The 21003-nt window shown below is 45.3% G+C and overlaps 1 protein-coding gene across 1 annotated transcript in view; it reads left to right on the forward strand.

Moving 5' to 3' along the window:
* VAPA (VAMP associated protein A) overlaps positions 1–19665 on the forward strand; it is a 77106-nt gene extending 57441 nt beyond the window's left edge. The window contains exon 8 of the mRNA XM_030187660.1: positions 18852–19665. Within this exon, the coding sequence (XP_030043520.1) occupies positions 18852–19001 (150 nt within the window). The 3' untranslated portion in view covers positions 19002–19665. The remainder of the gene's footprint in view (positions 1–18851) is intronic.
* The last annotated feature ends 1338 nt before the right edge of the window (positions 19666–21003 follow it).

A 21003-nucleotide genomic window follows, 5' to 3' on the forward strand; every position in this document is an offset into this window, starting at 1 on the left:
ATTCAGATGTATTCAACAATTCACCCCTCTCATCCTTAATGTGTGTTACCGCTCGGTCCACCCTTTGTCTGCGTAGCTTTATGGCCAAGAGATGTCCTGCTTTATTAGTGAATTCATAAGATCGAACCTTATGTCTATTTTGTATCCAACTTAATTGTTCAGAGAAGATAGAGTCCAGCTGAAGCCTCTGCCCATGCAGCTCCTCCAATACAACTGAGGAACCACTCGATTTGTGCTGCGCCTCCAGGAACCTGATCTTTGCTAGGCATTGTGCCAGCTGGACTCTACGGACTCTCGCACGCTTACTAGCTAACTGTATAAAGTAACCTCGCGAGACTGCCTTCTTAGCGTCCCACACAACACTAAGAGGTGGACCCGACTCCATATTGAATTCCAGGTACTCCTTCAGGATATTTCTACAGCCCTCCACCACCTCCCCCTCCTGCAGTAAGTCTGTATTAAGTATCCATCGTTTGTCTTTGACCTCAGCCCTAATGGTTGGCAAGGTAACCCATACTGGGGCATGGTCAGAGATAGTTGCACTACCATTTCCTGTTTGCGGCCCCCTCTCCGCTAGGGTAACATCGAGAAAGATATAATCGATATGGGAGTACGACTTATGTACAGGAGAAAAAAATGTGTAGTCCCTCATGGTCACGTGACTAAGTCTCCAGACATCTAAAGTCCCCAGGGAGTAAACCAGGGAACCCAAGGCCAGAGAGTCCTTAGATACCGATTGCTGGGGTCTCCCGGATCTATCTAGCACCTGGTCCATAACTTCATTGAAATCACCCCCCAAGATCAGAGAGTCCCTGGTAAATGTAGCTAATATGTTCTTCACTTTGGTGTAGAAGGACCCTTGATGGTTGTTTGGTGCGTATAAGGATGCGAGAGTGAGTTCCACTTGGTCTATGACAATGTGCAAGAACAAAAATCTCCCTCCCGGGTCTCGTTTAATGTTTAGTATTTGGGCCGATATGGATTTGTGGAACAAGACCGCCACCCCACGCTTCTTAGTTCCATCGGCGGAGGAGGCGAAAAAGGCACTGGGATAGTCTGGGTGGGAGAGAAGTCGCTCATGCACTCTGCGGAGATGGGTCTCCTGCAGCAGGACAACATGCGGTTTTATCTGCTGTAGCTCTTTGAACAATTTCTGCCTTTTTTGAGGCATGTTCAACCCCTTCACATTGTACGATAGTATCTTTAAATCTGTACTCATTAGTAAGATCTTAAATCAAGGTTTAACAAGTTGAATCCATCCACTTCATGTACAGGTGCTCCCCTAAACCGGTGATGCCCCCAACCCACCCCACCCCCCTGTCTAACACCAACTCGGAGGCACAAGGCCCCATAGTGGGAAAAGAGAAAGTAACACACCCGCATCCACACAACCCAGCTCCCACACCCCTCCCCAAATTACCCCATAAACCACCAGGGTCTATTAGATTTCTTACCTATGCCAAGCGCACTCATCCTCATAAGAGACCCCAGCGCGCCCCCCCAATCATTTAAGCTACCTCCCCCCCCATATCCCCAGCAACATTGCTACCTTAAACACAACATCCCCCCTCCCCCCCCCCCACTTTTGTTGCCCGCCCCGTAACATCCATTAATAAAGGGTCTTAAAGTCCCTTTTGCAAAGGTAACATAACGCTTAAAACATAACATAACATTTGTTGCTCCCTGCTGCTTTTCCAGCCATTGGCACAGACATAACCGTTGTCCCTTCAACCGCCGTGCGGAGTGAGACTTCGAATAAGATATACCAACCAGGCTACCACAGCAATTCAGGTTTCTTCCGCGATCACTTTTCTTTTCGGGTTGTTCCGTTTAGTAGTGGAAGGAACCCGCTGCCATTTTTGAAGTTTAGCCTTCATAGCGGACGCTAAGTCACCTGGGGGCTTGCTCGTTTTCACCAGGCCCGCCATGTGCAGGGATGTCCAAGCTTCGGTCAATGATGTTACTCTGTTTTTGGCTCCCTGGAGAGTATAGTTCAGAGAGAAGGGAAAGCCCCATCTGTACGTGACGTGTTCTTTAGTTAGAATGTCCAAGGCTGGTTTCATGAGGCGTCTCTGCTGTAAAGTAAACTGCGAAAGGTCTTGAAACACAGATATTTTAGCTCCGCCATATTCCAGGTCAGGCTTTTTCCTGGCGCAATTAAGCAGTTCTTTCACTTCATATCGGTGAAACCGTGTGATAATGTCCCGTACTCTATTCTCCTGCCTCTGGCCAAGGGATCTATGCGCTCTATCTATCTCTATCTTTGCCGCTGCAGCATCGGCCCCCAGCAGAGTGGCACACAGTGTTTGTATAATGAGCAGGACATCTTTACTCTCGCCGCCCTCGGGGACTCCACGGAACCTAAGATTGTTCCGCCGTCCCCTGTTCTCAAGATCATCAAGCTTATATATAAGGTCTTTATTCTGTTGATCCAGGGCTTGAAGATGGGCTTCATGCGAGAGCAGGGACTCAGAGTGCTCTTCCAGCTTTGCCTCTGCATCTTCAACTCTGTTGCCCAGCTCACGGAGGTCAGAGCTCAGTACCTCCATCTTGTCCAAGATCTCGTCCTTCGATTTTTTTTTTAATATCCTCCTGTATTCCTGAAAGCAGCTGGCGAAGTTCGCCTGAGAGTCCTTTTTTTGCCGGGGGCTTCCGCGATTCCGACATCGACAGCGCGGAATCAGTCCAAAGGGGACGCTCGCGCCATTACCTCGTGGCACTTAGCGGTTTTACTCGTCCCGCTGCCAGCCGACTTCTCAGCCTCCTTAGGTCGCGCCAAAGACGCTCTACTCATGCTGTTATCGATGAGGAGCAATAAGGAACGCTGCAATCGATTTTAAAGTAGCTGGTGAGTGCGCTTTATAGCTATTTTGTGATTCAGGGAGTGGGAGCTCAGAAGCTAAGCTGCTATCGGTAGCGGTGACGTCACTTCCTCCTGAGGAGGCGTGAGGATTCCATGTCCTCATCGGTACCGAGGAGTCTCGATGACGGGCATTGAGCGAAGGCAAAGAAGCACTGTCATCGTTCTCCTTTGACAAACGGTGCCGGGAGCTCTGGGGCATCGAGGGAATCGGCACCCGAGAAGTGTCTGTGCCAAGAGGATCGCTCTTCCTCTATTCAGGAGGTGCCGATGCGTTGGTCTTCTGGAAGCCGGTACCTGCTCCCGAGCCTCGACAGATTCTGCCACTGGCTCCTTTACCAACCCCGCAGCCTTGTCCAACGGCGGCTCTCAATGAGCAGATCAGGGCCTTGCTTCCAGAGCTTCTGGAAAGATTGCTGCACCAGTCTGCTTCGGTGTCGGGGGTGCTTGCGCGTTCCGTACCGTCTGTTGCAGCGGCATCTGGCCCTTCGCCTGTGGTGAGGTCCCCGACCTCGGTGCCGCCTGCGGTATTGATGTCGGCTGCCACCCAGGTCGAATCCCCTTCGACATCGGTGGAGGAAGCTTCACCAGAGTCCAGGCGAGCGTTGGCTTCTCGGCACCACCATCGAGAACATTGTTCCTCGGCGACGAGGCAGGCTCAGTTTCGGACTGCTCTGAGGGATGTCTTGTCCGATACTGAAGATGAGTGTTCGTGGGAGGAAGAGGAAGATCCCAGGTACTTTTCTTTTGACGATTCCTGTGGGATTCCCTCTGAACCTTCCCCTCCACCAGAAAGGAGACTTTCTCCACTGGAGAGTCTATCCTTTACCTCCTTTGTCCAGGAAATGGCTGTGGCTATTGCCTTCCCTATGGAGGTTGAGGATGAGCCCAGGGCTTTGATGCTTGAGGTCCTGGATTATCCTTCTCCGTCTAGAGAGGCGGCAACGGCTCCTTTGTATAATGTACTGAAGGAAGTCCTTATGCGAAACCGGTCGTTCCCTCTGTCTAATCCCGTGATCCTGAAAAAAGCTGAATCCCAGTATTGGATCCACGGTGAACCTGGTTTGATGAGGTCTCAGCTACCTCACAATGCCATGGTGGTGGACTCTACCCTCAAAGAGCCAAGAGTACTAGGGACTATGCCTCGGTGCCCCCAGGCAGAGAATCTAGAACTTTGGACTGTTTTGGGAGGAAGACATATCAAGCCGCTATGCTCGCTGCCAAGATCCAGACTTACCAGCTCTTCACGAGCGTCCACTTGCGGAACTCGGTGAGGCAACTGTCCAGCTTGGTTGATGCACTCCCTTTGGAGCAGGCCGAGCCTTTTCGCCAGGTGGTCAGGCAGCAGAAGGCGTGTCGAAAATTCCTGGCTAGGGGTATGTATGACACTTTCGATGTATCATCCAGGATTGCTGCCCAAGGAATAGTGATGCGCAGACTCTCGTGGCTGCGTGTCTCTGACCTGGATCATTCGGTCCAGCAGTGGATGGCGGATGTTCCTTGCCGGGGGACAGCCTTTTTGGTGAGACAGTAGAGGATCTAGTTGACCAGATCAAGAAGCATAATGATGCTATGGATTCTCCTGCCGGGCGTCTTCTGCTACTACCTCCTCATCCAGGAGGTTTTTTTGGCGGGAAGAAGAGTGCTCCCTATTCCTATGCTAGGCGAAGGTCCACTCCTGCTTCTTGGCAGCCTGTCCAGCCTCAGTCCCAGCGTTCTCGTCAACAGCGTGCGCCTAAGGCCACTGCGGCTCTCCAGCAAAAGCAAGGGACGGGCTTTTGACTGGCTTCAGTTCAGCATAGCCTCAGTAAACGTGTCCGTACCGGACAACTTGCCGATTGGGGGGAGGTTAATGTTTTTTCACCAAAGGTGGCCTCTTATAACCTCCGACTGGTGGGTTCTTCAAATTGTCCGGTTAGGATACACCCTCAATCTGGAACCCAAACCTCCAAATTGTCCACCGGGAGCTCAGTCCTACAGCTCCCAGCACAAGCAGGTACTTGCAGAGGAACTCTCCGCCCTTCTACAGGCCCAAGCAGTCGAACCCATTCCACCAGGGGAAGAAGGGCTGGGATTCTATTTCAGGTACTTCCTTGTGTAAAAGAAAAAGGGGAGGGGATGCGTCCCATCTTAGACCTAAGGGCCCTGAACAAATTTCTTAGAAAAGTTCAGGATGGTTTCTCTGGGCACCCTTCTTCCCATGATTCAGGAAAATGATTGGCTATGCTCTCTGGACTTAAAGGATGCTTTTACACACCTCGATACTTCCAGCTCACAGGAAGTATCTTTGATTTTGGCTGGGAACACAGCACTTTCAGTACCATGTACTGCCTTTTGGCCTGGTGTCTGCGCCCAGAGTGTTTACAGAATGCCTAGCTGTAGTCACAGCGTCTCTACGCAGACTAGGAGGGCATGTGTTTCCTTATCTCGACGATTGGCTGGTGAAGGGCACCTTGAAGGAAGGTGCTCTGGAGTCCATGCAAATGACTATTCAGGTGCTGGAGCTACTGGGGTTTGTCATAAATTATCCTAAGTCCCATCTCACCCCAGCCCAAAAATTGGAATTCATTGGAGATCTGCTGAATTTAGCTCGGGCTTATCTCCCTGAGGCGAGGGCGGACAACCTTCTGTCCCTGGTGTCCATGGTTCGAACGTCTCAGAAGGTCACGGCTCGGCAGATGTTGAGACTTCTGGGGCACATGGCCTCCACAGTTCATGTAACACCCATGGCACGTTGCCATATGAGATCAGCTCAATGGACCCTAGCTTCCCAGTGGTTTCAAGCTGCGGGGGATCTAGAGTATGTAATCCAGCTGTCCACCGACTTTTGGAATTCTCTTCAGTGGTGGATGTTTCGATCCAATTTAACCATGGGATGACCATTCCAAGTTCCTCAGCCAAGGAAAGTGCTGACGGCGGATGCATCTCTCCTGGGGTGGGGAGCTCATGTAGATGGGCTCTACACTCAGGGAGCCTGGTCCTTTCAGGAAAGAGATCTGCAGATCAATGTCGTGGAATTAAGAGTGATCTGGAACGCTCTAAAGGCTTTCAGAGATCGGCTGTCCAACCAAATCATTTTAATTCAGACAGACAATCAGGTTGCCATGTATTACACCAACAAGCAGGGGGGCACCGGATCTCGCCCTCTGTGTCAGGAAGCCGTCCAGATGTGGCTCGCCGTCACGGCATGTTTCTCCAAGCCACTTATCTGGCAGGCGTAAACAGTCTGACCGACATGTTGAGCAGGGTAATGCAACCTCACGAGTGGTCACTGAACATGGGCATTGTCTGCAAGATCTTCCGAGCGTGGGGCACCCCCTCGGTGGATTTTCTTGCCACTCGGATCAATTATAGGGTCCCTCAGTTCTGTTCCAGGCTTCAGGCCTACGACAGACTAGCGTCGGATGCCTTTCTCCTGCATTGGGGGACAGGCCTTCTGTATGCGTATCCTCCCATACCTCTAGTAGGGAAGACTTTGCTGAAACTCAAGCAAGACTGCAGAACCATGATCCTGATAGCACCCTTCTGGATGCGTCAGATTTGGTTCCCTCTTCTTCTGGAGTTGTCCTCCGAGGAACTGTGGAGATTGGAATGTTTTCCAACCCTCATCACCCAGAACGAGGGGTCGCTTCTACATCCCAATCTCCGGTCTCTGGCTCTCACGGCCTGGATGTTGAGAGCTTAGAATTCGCCTCCTTGGGTTTTTCAGAGGGTGAGTCCTGAGTCTTGCTTGCTTCCAGAAAAGATTCCACGAAGAGGTGTTACTCTTTCAAATGGAGGAGGTTTGTCGTCTGGTGTGACAGCAAGGTCCTAGATCCTCTTTCTTGTCCTACACAGACCTTGCTTGAATACCTTCTACACTTATCAGAGTCAGGCCTCAAAACCAACTCAGTAAGGGTTCATCTTAGTGCAGTTAGTGCCTATCATTGCAGTGTAGAGGGTAAGCCTATCTCTGGACAGCCTTTAGTTGTTCGCTTCATGAGAGGTTTGCTTTTGTCAAAGCCCCCTGTCAAACCTCCACCAGTGTCGTGGGATCTCAACTTCGTTCTCACCCAGCTGATGAAAGTTCCTTTTGAGCCACCGAATACCTGCCATCTGAAGTACTTGACCTGAAAGGTCATTTTCTTGGTGGCCGTTACTTCAGCTCGTAGGGTCAGTGAGCTTCAGGCCTTGGTAGTACATGCACCTTATATCAAATTTCATCACAACAGAGTAGTCCTCCGCACGCACCCTAAGTTCTTGCCAAAGGTGGTGTTGGAGTTCCATCTGAACCAGTCAATTGCCAACATTCTTTCCCCGTCCTCATACCTGCCCTGGCGAAAGCAGTTTGCATACCTTGGACTGCAAGAGAGCATCAGCCTTTTACGTGGAGCGGACAAAGCCCTTTAGACAGTCCGCCCATTTGTTTGTTTCTTTCAATCCCAACAGGTGGGGAGTCGCCATTGGAAACGCGCTTTCTCCAATTGGCTAGCAGATTGCATTTCCTTCACTTATGCCCAAGCTGGGCTGACTCTGGAGGGCCATGTCACGGCTCATAATGTTAGAGCCATGGCTGCGTCAGTGGCTCACTTAGTCAGCTTCCATTGAAGAGATTTGCAAAGCTGCAATGTGGTCATCAGTCCACACATTCACATTTCACTACTGCCTTCAGCAGGATACCCAACGCAACAGTCTGTTTGGGCAGTCAGGGCTGCAGAATCTGTTCAGGGTTTAGAATCCAGCTTCACCCCCTAGACCCATTTTTGTTGTGCTCCCGGCTGCACTCTGTTAGTTGTTTATGGTTTCAGGTCAATCTATGTTATTTCCTCGCCGTTGCGAGGCCCAATTGACCTCGGAGAAAGCGAAGATACTTACCTGTAGCAGGTATTCTCTGAGGACAGCAGGCTGATTGTTCTCAGAAACCCGCCCACCTCCCCTTTGGAGTTATTTGCTTCTGTTTATGCTTTTTGATTTAACTGAGGGAACGCGCGCATGCGCTCTGCACGTGCGCCAGAAGACTCTGGCAAAACTTTGTTTTATATTTTGCTTGCAAAATGCCGTCCGATTCCTGGGCCGATGCGGATGTCGACCCACGTGAGAACAATCAGCCTGCTGTCCTTGCAGAATACCTGCTACAGGTAAGTATCTTCGCTATATTTGAGGTGCAGTCGCACCATGGACTGATACAAAGGCATTATAGCATACTCACTTTTGTTTTCCATTCCTTTCCTAATCATACCTAACATTCTATTTGCTTGCTTAGCTGCCGCTGCACACTGAGCAGAAGGTTTCAACGTATTATCAACAACAACGCCAGGATCCCTTTCTTGGTCGTTGAGTCCTAATGTGAAACCTTGCATTACTTAGCTGTAGTTCGGGTTCCTCTTTCCCACATGCATCACTTTGCACTTGCTCACATTAAACATCATCTGCCATTTAGACGCCCAGTCTTGTAAGGTCCGCTTGTAATTTTTCACAATCCTTTCACAATTTAACAACTTTGAATAACTTTGTGTCGTCAGCAAATTTAATTACTTCACTAGTTACTCCCATCTCTAGATAATTTATAAATATGTTAAAAAGCAGCAGTCCCAGCACAGACCCCTGAGGAACCCCACTATCTACCCTTCTTCATTGAGAATTCTGACCATTTAACCCTACTCTCTTGTTTTCTATCCTTTAACCAGATTTTAATCCACAATAGGACACTACCTCCTATCCCATGACTCTCCAATTTCTTCTGGAGTCTTTCATGAGGTACTTTGTCAGACGCCTTCTGAAAATCCAGATACACAATATCAACTGGCTCACCTTTATCCACATGTTTGTTCACCCCTTGAAAGAGATATAGTAGATTGGTGAGGCAAGATTTCCCTTCACTGGCTTTGTCTCATTAATCCATGCTTTTGAATATGCTCTGTAATTTTTGTTCTTGAGAATAGTCTCTACCATTTTGCCCAGCACCAACATCGGGCTCACCGGTCTATAATTTCCCAGATCCCCTCTGGAACCTTTTTTAAATATCGACGTTGCATGGGCTACCCTCCAATCTTCTGGTACCACACTCGATTTTAAAGATAAATTACATATTACTAACAATAGTTTCGCCAGTTCATTTTTCAATTCTATCAGTACTCAGGGATGAATACCATCTGGTCCAGGAGACTTGCTACTCTTCAATTTGTCAAATTGCCCCATTACATCCTCTAGATTCATAGAGATTTCAGTCAGTTTCTCTGACTCGTCAGCTTTGAATACCATTTCTGGTACCAGTCTCTCTCTCCAAAATCTTCCTCAGTGAGGACCGAAGCAAAGAATTCATTTAATCTCTCTGCTATAGCTTTGTCTTCCCTGATTGCCCCATTTATCTCTGCCATCTAGCGGTGCAACTGATTCTTTTACCTGCTTTTTACTTTTAATATGCCAAAAAAAAATTTTTACTATGTGTGTTTGCCTGCAACGCAATCTTTTTTTCAAAGTCCCTCTTTGCCTTCCTTATCAGCGCTTTGCATTTAACTTGACATTCCTTATGCTGTTTCTTATAATTTTCAGTCGATTCCTTCTTCCATTTTCTGAAGTACATAAGTACATAAGTACATAAGTAGTGCCATACTGGGAAAGACCAAAGGTCCATCTAGCCCAGCATCCTGTCACCGACAGTGGCCAATCCAGGTCAAGGGCACCTGGCACGCTCCCCAAACGTAAAAACATTCCAGACAAGTTATACCTAAAAATGAGGAATTTTTCCAGTCCATTTAATAGCGGTCTATGGACTTGTCCTTTAGGAATCTATCTAACCCCTTTTTAAACTCCGTCAAGCTAACCGCCCGTACCACGTTCTCCGGCAATGAATTCCAGAGTCTAATTACACGTTGGGTGAAGAAAAATTTTCTCCGATTCGTTTTAAATTTACCACACTGTAGCTTCAACTCATGCCCTCTAGTCCTAGTATTTTTGGATAGCGTGAACAGTCGCTTCACATCCACCCGATCCATTCCACTCATTATTTTATACACTTCTATCATATCTCCCCTCAGCCGTCTCTTCTCCAAGCTGAAAAGCCCTAGCCTTCTCAGCCTCTCTTCATAGGAAAGTCGTCCCATCCCCACTATCATTTTCGTCGCCCTTCGCTGTACCTTTTCCAATTCTACTATATCTTTTTTGAGATACGGAGACCAGTACTGAACACAATACTCCAGGTGCGGTCGCACCATGGAGCGATACAACGGCATTATAACATCCGCACACCTGGACTCCATACCTTTCCTAATAACACCCAACATTCTATTCGCTTTCCTAGCCGCAGCAGCACACTGAGCAGAAGGTTTCAGCGTATCATCGACGACGACACCCAGATCCCTTTCTTGATCCGTAACTCCTAACGCGGAACCTTGCAAGACGTAGCTATAATTCGGGTTCCTCTTACCCACATGCATCACTTTGCACTTGTCAACATTGAACTTCATCTGCCACTTGCACGCCCATTCTCCCAGTCTCGCAAGGTCCTCCTGTAATCGTTCACATTCCTCCTGCGACTTGACGACCCTGAATAATTTTGTGTCATCGGCGAATTTAATTACCTCACTAGTTATTCCCATCTCTAGGTCATTTATTTTCTTTTAGGTGTAATAGCTTCCTTCAGCTAACTTTTTAACCATGCCGGCTGTCATTTGGTCTTTCTCCCTCCTTTTTTTAATACGCGGAATATATTTGGCCTGGGCTTCCAGGATGGTATTTTTGAACAGCATCCACACCTGATGTAAGTTTTTGACCCTCGCAGCTGCTTCTCTGTTTTGTTAGGATTTATATACTGCAGGATTAAGTTTAAATATAGGAAGCAAGCAATTACAGCAGTAAAAATATTTGAACAATACATAGTATGGCATAGTGTGCTACTTCAGTTATTTTATTATGTATTGTGTTGATAATTTAATAGTCATCATACGGTGTAAGAAAAAGTGGAACACATAGATAGGGGAAAGGGAATTGGGACTTGATATACTGCCTTTCTGAGTTTTTTTTTTTTTTTTTTTTGCAACTACATTCAAAGCAGTTTACATATATTCAGGTACTTATTTTGTACCAGGGGCAATGGAGGGTTAAGTGACTTGCCCAGAGTCACAAGAAGCTGCAGTGGGAATCAAACTCAGTTCCCCAGGATCAAAGTCCACTGCACTAACCACTAGGCAAAATTAGAAAAGGCATGAGACATTTTGCAAAATGTGATCACGTAAAACTGTCGATAACAAAATGTGCTTTACATAGGGGGTACAAACACGTGGAGCAATGAGATAGTTTTAATGGATGTATTAAATGGGGCAGAAGTCAGTTTCAAAGATGCAGGGTTATGATATGGAAGCTGTGGAAGGTTCATTTTACCCTAAAGAACAATTAAAAATCAAATTTGCCCTGGATAAGGTGTAGCGTATTGAAAAGTTTTAGAAGCAAAAGGAAGGGCTGAAACATGAATGGAGAGATTGGCCTGAGAAATTTAACAGTTGGATGCTGGCCTCCAAGGTAGAAGACATCTAAGACTGCCCATGAAAATCAACATGAATGATAAGGAGGTCTACATCACAGTACCTAGCAATGCCTGTGTGGAAATATTTCCACAAAACACAATTCTAATATTAGGGTATGGTTAGCAAGACCTCTGGATCTACAAGGCCTATGGGAAGTGGGTTTGGTGGAAATACAATAACCTCACACGTAGGACAACATTACAAAAGACCAACCTTATGCGTTGATGGTACACGGCATACTGGGTGAAAAATTCATAGTACAGAGAGGCCAGTACCCAAACCTGGAAGCTTTAACGGAGAGTATGAACAAGGATGTTGCTGCTCACTTTGGCATACAGCCCTTGTGAATCTTTTACGACCCTATGAGATGTAGAATCAAAATAAAAGTAATGGGTTTACCTGTGCTCCACTGTTCAGACAGCAAATTAGTGAACGTTTTGGGGTTAGAACTCAACATTTCTACTAACCATACAAACATGCCCGTAAACATCACAGGCAGGTTTAACACCTTTGTATCTCTACACAGACATTGTTGAGCATCAGTTAGTATGAGATCATTTTGTACAGCTGCTGCGCTGCATCCCCTTCAAAGGGGCAATGAGATTATCACCTTCACTTATAATCCCCATTATGTCCCTGTAAACAAGCAATGCATTGATTCAATCAACTTTTGAAATAAGGACTGATCAGAACAGCCACGCATCATTTTGCTACAGGGAGTTGATCTTTAAGCTTCACTTGTGACCCTAGAAAGTGATCGCATTTTAACATGGTGGTGGTTAAAAATTACAGCGACACTATGGCGTACAGAATTATGTGGCCCAGGCTGGGCAAAGGCTTTCAAGGTTTTACAGGTTGCCCATTATGTACAGAGTGGGGGGGGGGGGGGGGGCATGGGAGTCCGTAGTCTCATTAGAAAAGCATTACTGGTACTGAGAGAGGGCATAGAGATTGTTAAACCATGTGTGAAAGGTGCAGCTATAAAAACACATCCGAAAACGTAGAGTAGTCTGGCACTAGTGGTAGTGTGAAAAGTTCTTAAAAGAAAATGAAGCAATCGGTTGCTTTTAGAAGGACCACCCAAACCCTTTAAAGAAGGAAGCCCAGCTTTGTAGCATCTCAGAATCCTAAGTGTAAGATTAAGAGGAGAGACGATACTACAGAGCCCAAAGATATATATTTTTTTGAGAATAATCATGGTGTTTTTGCATCCCAGGTCAGAAGAATGTGTTAAATAGGACCTCTTTCAACTGTCATCCACCGAAACAAATATAAAAAAAAAGCATTTATGTGGAAACAAAGCCTTTATCGGCCTTATTGGAATCCACACTGCTTGACTTTTACATCGCCGGTCACAGTGAAGATTATTTGGATTTGAACAATACACTGTTTTACATGATGTGTAAGATCATGAAAGAAGGGGCATATATCGCAGAGGTGGCCAAAGTGGCAAGTACTGTTTGTGGTTATGATTTATTCTGTCTTCTCCATGCACATGACATTTCAAGCACATTGTACATGCCTGTTCCCTGTATGTAAGTACAGTGCAATCTGCGTAAGTGCAAGGGTCTGGGACCAAAGAAATATATGTGGTGCATGCACTTAACCGTTGTGAGCCAAAGAAGCTTGACATCTGATAAACAAATGTACAGCACTGTTTATTATACATACAGTATACAGTCTCCGTTAACTGATGTTATACAGTCTCTGTTAACTGATGTTAGGCTTACTTGAAGTAATCAGTCATAGTCCTCTGTACATTCTTGTGTCTGTGAGTTCTATAGACTTCGTCTGCCAGACGGTAAAACTGTCATAGCACTGACATCCAGGGGCCTCATGATAGGCCCGCATGGTGTTGAGACTCTCCAGTGCTCTTGCAAAAGTGACAGGAGGTTGTTGTATTTCGTCAGCATGTGCCTCACTGCTCATTTCATCATCTGTTTCATCATCAGCCGTTGCCTGCGTGAAGGCGCATATCTCGACATCAGTGCTGTTGTCAGCTGTTTGTAGATCGTAATCAACAGCTACATAGTGATGAAACTCCTCTTCAGTAACATCGGCTGGGATGTCAATAGCCTGTTCATCTGACGCGTTTGCAACAGCTGCATCTGTTTCGTCCCTCTCCACATCCTTAACAAAGCTTGCCCGCTTGTAGCAGTTCACAATGGTTGCCTGTGTAACATGATTCCAGGCTTCTTTCTGCATATGTAGGGAATCCAACAGTGATAGATTACGAGCCAGTTCAACAGCACGTTATCCTTGCCAGTCTGGTCATCCATAACGCTCATCAGACGACGTAGCACAAAAGCCTGATAATGTTGTTTGAAATTGGCTATTATGCCCTGATCCATAGGTTGGATCAGAGAGATAGTGTTTGGTGGAAGGAAGACCACCTTGACGTTAGACAGCCTGACATCATCACTGTGTGCAGCACAATTATCACAAAGCAACAAAAACTGACGCTTTTGTGCCCACATTCTAATGTCTAACTTCTTTAGCCACGGCTTCCAAATTTCCCCAGTCATCCATGAATTTGCATTAGCCTCGTATGACACAGGAAGTCGCTTAACATTCTTGAAGCAACGGGGCTGTTTGCTCTTTCCAACAATGAGTGGTTCCAACTTCTCACTCCCATCCATATTGCAGCGAAGGAGGATGGTCAGTCAGTCCTTCGACGTTTTACCTCCAGTAGTTTCGGCATGTTTGAATGCAAGTGTTCCATCAGGAACCGCTTGCCAGTAGAGACCTTTTTTGTCAGCATTGAAAATGTCATGAGGTACAAATTTGATCAAGATGATAGGAAGAACTGAAACAACCCAATTTTCAGCACCAAAGTCATCAGCGTCTTGTTTTTCACCATGCTGTTTCTTGAATTTTATGTTCCTCTCCTTCCATCTTTCCAACCATCCAACAGTGGCTTTGAATTCAGTTAGTCCAAGACTTTTAGCTAGCTGATTAGCTTTCTCCATAAGCAGTGGACCACTGACAGGAAACTGTCTGCTCCTGACATGAGAAAACAACTACTATTACTATTTAGCATTTATATAGTGCTACAAAGCGTACGCAGCGCTGCACAAACATAGAAGAAAGACAGTCCCTGAAGAAGAGCATCTTCTACAGCCTCAGCTTTTCCCGCCTGTTTTCGTTTCCTGTGTGGATTTGTATTGTTTTGCTAGTCTTCCAGAAGTTGATGTTTCTGCTTCAAGATACGTGAAATTTGACTGGGATTGACACCATATTCTTTAGCAATAGATTATTATTATTATTTGTTACATTTGTATCCCACATTTTCTCACCTATTTGCAGGCTCAATGTGGCTTACATAGTACCGTTGTCCGGTAGAGAAACAAATACAGGGTGTTGTGGTTAAATAAGGTTCGTGTAATTCAGGCACAATGGGGGTCGAAGAGAGGAAAGGTTATGTAGTGTCCATTACGAGCTTTGGTTTTGCTGTGTTGCAGAGTGTAAGCATTTATGTTGGGTCGGTCAGGTATGCCTTTTTGAACAGGGTGGTTTTTAGTGATTTCCTGAAGTCTAGGTGGTCGTAGGTTGTTTTTACAGCTTTTGGCAGTGTGTTCCATAGTTGTGTGCTTATATAGGAGAAGCTGGATGAGTAGGTTGATTTGTATTTGAGGCCTTTGCAATTTGGGTAGTGGAGGTTTAGATATGTTCGTGATGATCTGGTTGTGTTTCTGGTTGGTAGATCTATGAGGTCTGTCATTTATCCTGGGACTTCACTGTAGATGCTTGACTTTGTTTTCTAATTTTTTAAGAACTTCTATTCGTTCAGCCAGTGTTAAAGTCTTACAGTTGTGTGACGACGACTACTCCAGTGTACACTCTAACATTCTTTCGCTTATTCTGCCTGTGGCAGTTAACCAACAAGATTTCAAATTTACCGCCCCTTTGTCACGTGCCAATCGACTTCCGTATTCCGTGCGTGCGCTTATGCGGAGACTTTCCTGCAGAGGAGCGGTCTTAAACCATGCATGTAAGTGACTCTTGCACTTTGTCAGTGGTGCGCTAAACCGAAGTTTGTCCTCATAGAAATTGATGGCGCCAAAAACGGGACCGAAGCACGGCATGCAGTTAAACAGAGCATGCGCTTATATGACGTGCACTTAAATGGAGTGCACTGTATTCTTATTTGTTTTTGAATAAGTGTAAATTTATTATGTAATTTTAATTTTGTATTTTAATTATGATTTAGAATTTTACATTAAGTTTTTTGTTGTAGTTTTTACCCCTAACGCAGCCTGTGGGTGAAAAGTGGCCATGTCGGGTAACCGTTTTAATACATTTCTATTTTTGAATATTGATCTGCTTTGTACATTTTTTTTTAAGTTCAATTACACTTGTCTGTTGTTTTCAGTATTCTATCAATGCTAACTTATGAATTTAAATGGCATTAGTTTTTGAAAATCTCTCTATATAAAACGCACCTCCAACGTTCTATGAAGCCTCTTTTAGCCAAAAGTGAAGGGGGTGAGATCGCATTGTGTCTGCCCCGCCCACGCGTCAAACGTGATGACGTCGAGGGCGGAGCAATTACACTCAACCAATCGCATCGCTCGGCAGCGAAGCGTCAGGGAAGGAGGCGGCGCTCTCGACGTCTAGCCTTCCCTTCGTTGTGTTCCGCCTTCTTCTGACGTCAAGGATGACGTCAAAAGAAGGCGGAACACAGCGAAGGGAAACCTAGACGTCGGGAGCGCCGCCTCCTTCCCTGACGCTTCGCTGCCGGAACCGCCACGGAGGTAAATTTTAAAAGAAGAAAAAAAAAAAAAAACCCCCGATGCATGGATGCGAAGGGGGGGAGGAGAAGAGGGCGGGCCAGGCTGGGACATGGGAGAGAGAGGAGCATGGATGCGAGGGGGGGTCATGGAAGGGAGAGAGGGGACTTGCTGGAAAAGGATGAATGGAGGCGGCAGGGGACAGAGGAGCATGGATTGCAGGGCAGGCCTCAGGCAGAGAGGGGAAATGCTGGATAGGGATGAATGGAGGGGGCAGGTGACAGAGTAACATAGATGGCCATGGATTGGGACGGCAGGGCTCAGGGAAAGGGGAATTGCTGGATAGGGATGAATGGAGGGGACAGATGGGCATGGATGGATATGGATTGCAGGGCAGGCCTCAGGCAGAGAGGGGAAATGCTGGAAAGGGATGAATGGAGGGGGCAGGAGACAGAGTAACATGGATGGCCATGGATTGGGAGGGCAGGGCTCAGGGAAAGGGGAATTGCTGGATAGGGATGAATGAAGGGGACAGATGGGCATGGATGGATATGGATTGCAGGACAGGCCTCAGGCAGAGAGGGGAAATGCTGGAAAGGGATGAATGGAGGGGGCAGGGGACAGAGGAGCATGGATTGCAGGGCAGGCCTCAGGCAGAGAGGGGAAATGCTGGATAGGGATGAATGGAGGGGGCAGGTGACAGAGTAACATGGATGGCCATGGATTGGGACGGCAGAGCTCAGGGAAAGGGGAATTGCTGGATAGGGATGAATGGAGGGGACAGATGGGCATGGATGGATATGGATTGCAGGGCAGGCCTCAGGCAAAGAGGAGAAATGCTGGAAAGGGATGAATGGAGGGGGCAGGGGACAGAGGAGCATGGATGGCCACACCCACACACTCTGTATCACACTGTGTCTCACATACACACTTGCACACACTCTCATTCTCACACACACACTCTCTCACAAACACACTCACACCCAGACTCACTCTCTCTCTCACACACTCACACTTTCACTCTGACTCTCAAACAGTCACTCTCACATACACTCTCCCAAACATACACACTCCGAGGAAAACCTTGCTAGCGCCCGTTTCATTTGTGTCAGAAACGGGCCTTTTTTACTAGTGTTCAATAAAACATGTTTGAAGTTTTACAGATAGACTTATTTTTCTTAAGGAAGGTTTTTATTCAAGGGCATTGTGATTTTGCTTACATATTTGTCTCTTAGTAAGAAGGCAAAAACATCCTACACAGATCTATCCAAAATCATGCAGTTGTATTGAAAATCTAATTAAAAATGTGTGAGAAGAAAAGTACAGGCTAGGGTGGGTGCTGCAAGCCTCCTTGTTCAGCAAAGGGAAGGGAGATGAAAAGTTCGTATTAATCATGCTTTTGGGAGAGTATATGGCCTAATGGTAAAAGCAGTGGGTTATGAACCGGAAGGAATCAGGGTTCAGATTCTGGTTCCTTACTGGTAGGTACTTGTACCTACTTAGGGGTATGTTTACTAAGATGCGTTAGAGTTTTTAATGCGTCTGTAAATTTAAGGCACGTTAAACGCTAATTGCGCTATATATTTCTATGGGCATGTTAGCGTTTAACGCGCATACACCATTTAAGCACGTTAAAAATGCTAATGCACCCATAGCACCGCTTAGTAAACATAGCCCTTAGATTGTAAGTTCTTTGGGGGAGGAACATATTGCACCTGAATACCACTGTGCAATGCTGCATACATCCAGTAGCATTATAAAAATAAGCATTATTAAAAATGTGTGACTAGTCAGACACTTATACCATACCCCTGGATTCTGTGTGTGCCCAACTAATCAGGTTAATTTGGTGCTAATTGCCACTGATTTCAATTTGCATACACATCTTGCTATGTGCTATTCTATAAGTGTGCGCCCAAATCCCACAGCGATCAACCCAAAAGGGGGCATTGCCATGGGAGGTGCATGGGCAGGTCAGGGACATTCTTAAAATTTGCTTGCAGTGTTATAGAATACTGGGAATGAGCGCCCAAATTGGGCAGTGGGAATTACATCTGGTTTCACGAGGCATAAGTCCTGATGTCAAAATTTGTGCACCCAAATTGGCACTCTGTGCTATTTTATAATGAGTGCTCATCTTTGAGTACCCATTATAGAATAGCATTAAGTAAGGATTTTTGTGTGTGTGTGGGGGGGGGGGGGGGGGGGGGGGGGGTTGGTGCTGATTTTTGAGCGCCATTTTCTGTATCTAGCCCATAGAGTGTTGCTTATGTCTCCGTCATTATCAGAGGTCTCATGGCTATTTTTGGTTGGAGCAGTGGGTGTGTCTTGGGCAAATCACTTAACCCTCCATTGCCTCAGGTACAAACTTACCTCCCTGTTTACAAAGCCGTGTTAGCAGCTGCCAATGCGGTAATGCTGACACGGCCTATTCACTTTGAATGGGCTGAGTCAGCATTGCTGTATGGATTTGAAAACTGGGGGGGGGGGGGGGGGGGGGGGGGGTGTTAGATAAGTGCTCTGAGGACAGGAAAATACCTACTGTACCTAATTTGCCTTGATCTGCAACTGAAAAAAGCCATGAGCTAAATCCAGGTCTCTTCATGTTCAAAGTAATATTGCAAAACCATACTTCAAACATCACTGAAATGTGAAAAATAGTTTTGTAAGTTTATTAAACTGTGTATAGCAGCCCAACAATCAACCATCAAGGTGGAAGTACAACTGCCTATTTAATTTTTGCCTCATTTTTTTTTACAGGATGAAAAATTGAAAGGCAAGAAGGGAAACAAGTCAGGAGCGGGTCGGGTCTTGTGCTTCCGAGATACTGGCACGAAACCTCTTCCTTCACTTCTTGTTGTAATTGCAGCCATTTTCATTGGATTCTTTCTAGGAAAATTCATCTTGTAGAGGAAAGCATGCAATGCTGTTTTCATTTCTTTCTTTTCTTTCTTGGCCATAAAAAAAGATTTGTTTGCCTACCAAGTCATTGGTATTAATGGTCTTCAGTGACCATTTTATGTACAACATCATATGGGCTTTGCCTTCAGTGATTTCAAGGTTAGAAAACACAATAAAAAAGCAAACTGTTCGGCTAATGGACAAAACTGTATATGAAATCATCAATAGCAGGTGTCAGTTGCACAATGAGTCCTTTATGAAAATTCATTAAATAAAAAATGTTCTATTTCTTTTTGTGGTTTTAATAAGAGTTTATGGAAATGTTGAGTCTTGTAAATGTTATTTTAGTCCTTTTAAATTCTATCTGTTGCTGTTAGAACTTCAAATATGATTTATTTGGACTGCTGATTTTACTCATTCGGAAATTTTGGTATTCAGGGGGAATGGTGCCTCTGGACACACAATTTTCTCCTGCACCTTTGCTAGTATCATGGCAGATTTTCCTTCTTGCCACAGATTATCCTTTGTGAGGCAGTTGACTGAATTTTTCGTCATTACAATACTGTCCCATGGCTAACTTTTAAACAAAGATAAATAAAACTGTTAACAGATTTTTTTTTTCTGCTGGGTAGACTTTTTGTGTCTGTTTTAATATTAAAAGGGAATCCTAAGATGTTAAGCATTTGTGATGTTGTAATTAAAACCTGGCAGGAATACAAGTTCTATATTGGTAATAAAAAAAATGCATACAACTGACAGTGAAGTAGTGAACAATTGGTTACATTCTGCAGTACTTTACCTGATGTCTTCATTTGCCATGTCTGATGTAGTTATTGTTGGGCATAAGAATAAATTTAAGAACATAAGCGTTGCCATACTGGGACAGACCAAAAGGCCATCAAGCTTAGTGTCCTGTTTTCAACCGTGGTCAATCCAGGTCACAAGTACCTGGCAAGATCTCAGAACAGTAAAACAGATTTTATGCTGCTTATCCTAGAAATAAGCAGTCGCTTTTCCCAAGTCCATCTTAATAATGGCTTATGGACTTTTCTTTAGGAAATTATCCAAACATTTTTTAAACCCTGCTAAGCTAACTGCTTTTACCACATTCACTGGCAACTAATTCCAGAGTTTAATAACATGCTGAGTGAAAAAAATAATTTCTCCAGTTTGTTTTAAATTTACTACTTAGTAGTTTAATTGCATGTCCCCCTAGTCTAGTATTTTTGGAAAGAGTAAACAAGTGATTCATGTCTATTTGTTCCTCTCCACTCAGCATTTTGTAGACCCCTATTATATCAGCCGTTTCTTCTTCAGGCTGAAGAGCCCTAGCTGTTTTAGCCTTTCCTCATAGTCGTCTCATCCCCTTTATAGTTTTTGTCACCTTTCTCTGTACCTTTTCTAATTTCACTATATATTTTTTTGAGATGCAGTGACCAGAATTGCACACAGTATTCAAGGTGCAGTCGTACCATGGAGTGATACAAAAGCATTATAACATTCCTTTCCTAATAATTCCTTATAATCTATTTGCTTTCTTAGCTGCCACTGCACACTGAGCAGAGAGGTTTCAATGTATCGTCAACAATGACACCTACATCATTTTCCTGTGAGGTGACTCCTAATGTGAAACTTTGCATCACGTAGCTCTAGTTTGGGTTTCTCTTTCCCACATGTCACTTGCAGTTGCTCACATTAAATGTCATCTGCCTTTGCATGCCCTGTCTTCCAGTCTTGTAAGGTCCTCTTGTAATTTAATTACTTCACTAGTTATTCCCATCTCTAGATCGTTTATAGATACCTTGAAAAGCAGCAGTCCCAGCACAGACCCTGTGGAACCCCACTATCTATTCTTCGTTGAGAATACTGACTATTTAACCCTACTTTGTTTTCTATCTTTTAACCTGTTTTTAATCCACAATAGGACATTACCTCCTATCCCATGACTTTCTGATTTCTTTAGGAGTCTTTCATGAGGTACTCTGTCAAATACCTTTTGAAAATCCAGATA

This window comes from Microcaecilia unicolor, chromosome 1, assembly GCF_901765095.1.
Source record: "Microcaecilia unicolor chromosome 1, aMicUni1.1, whole genome shotgun sequence".
Classification (NCBI taxonomy): Eukaryota; Metazoa; Chordata; class Amphibia; order Gymnophiona; family Siphonopidae; genus Microcaecilia; species Microcaecilia unicolor.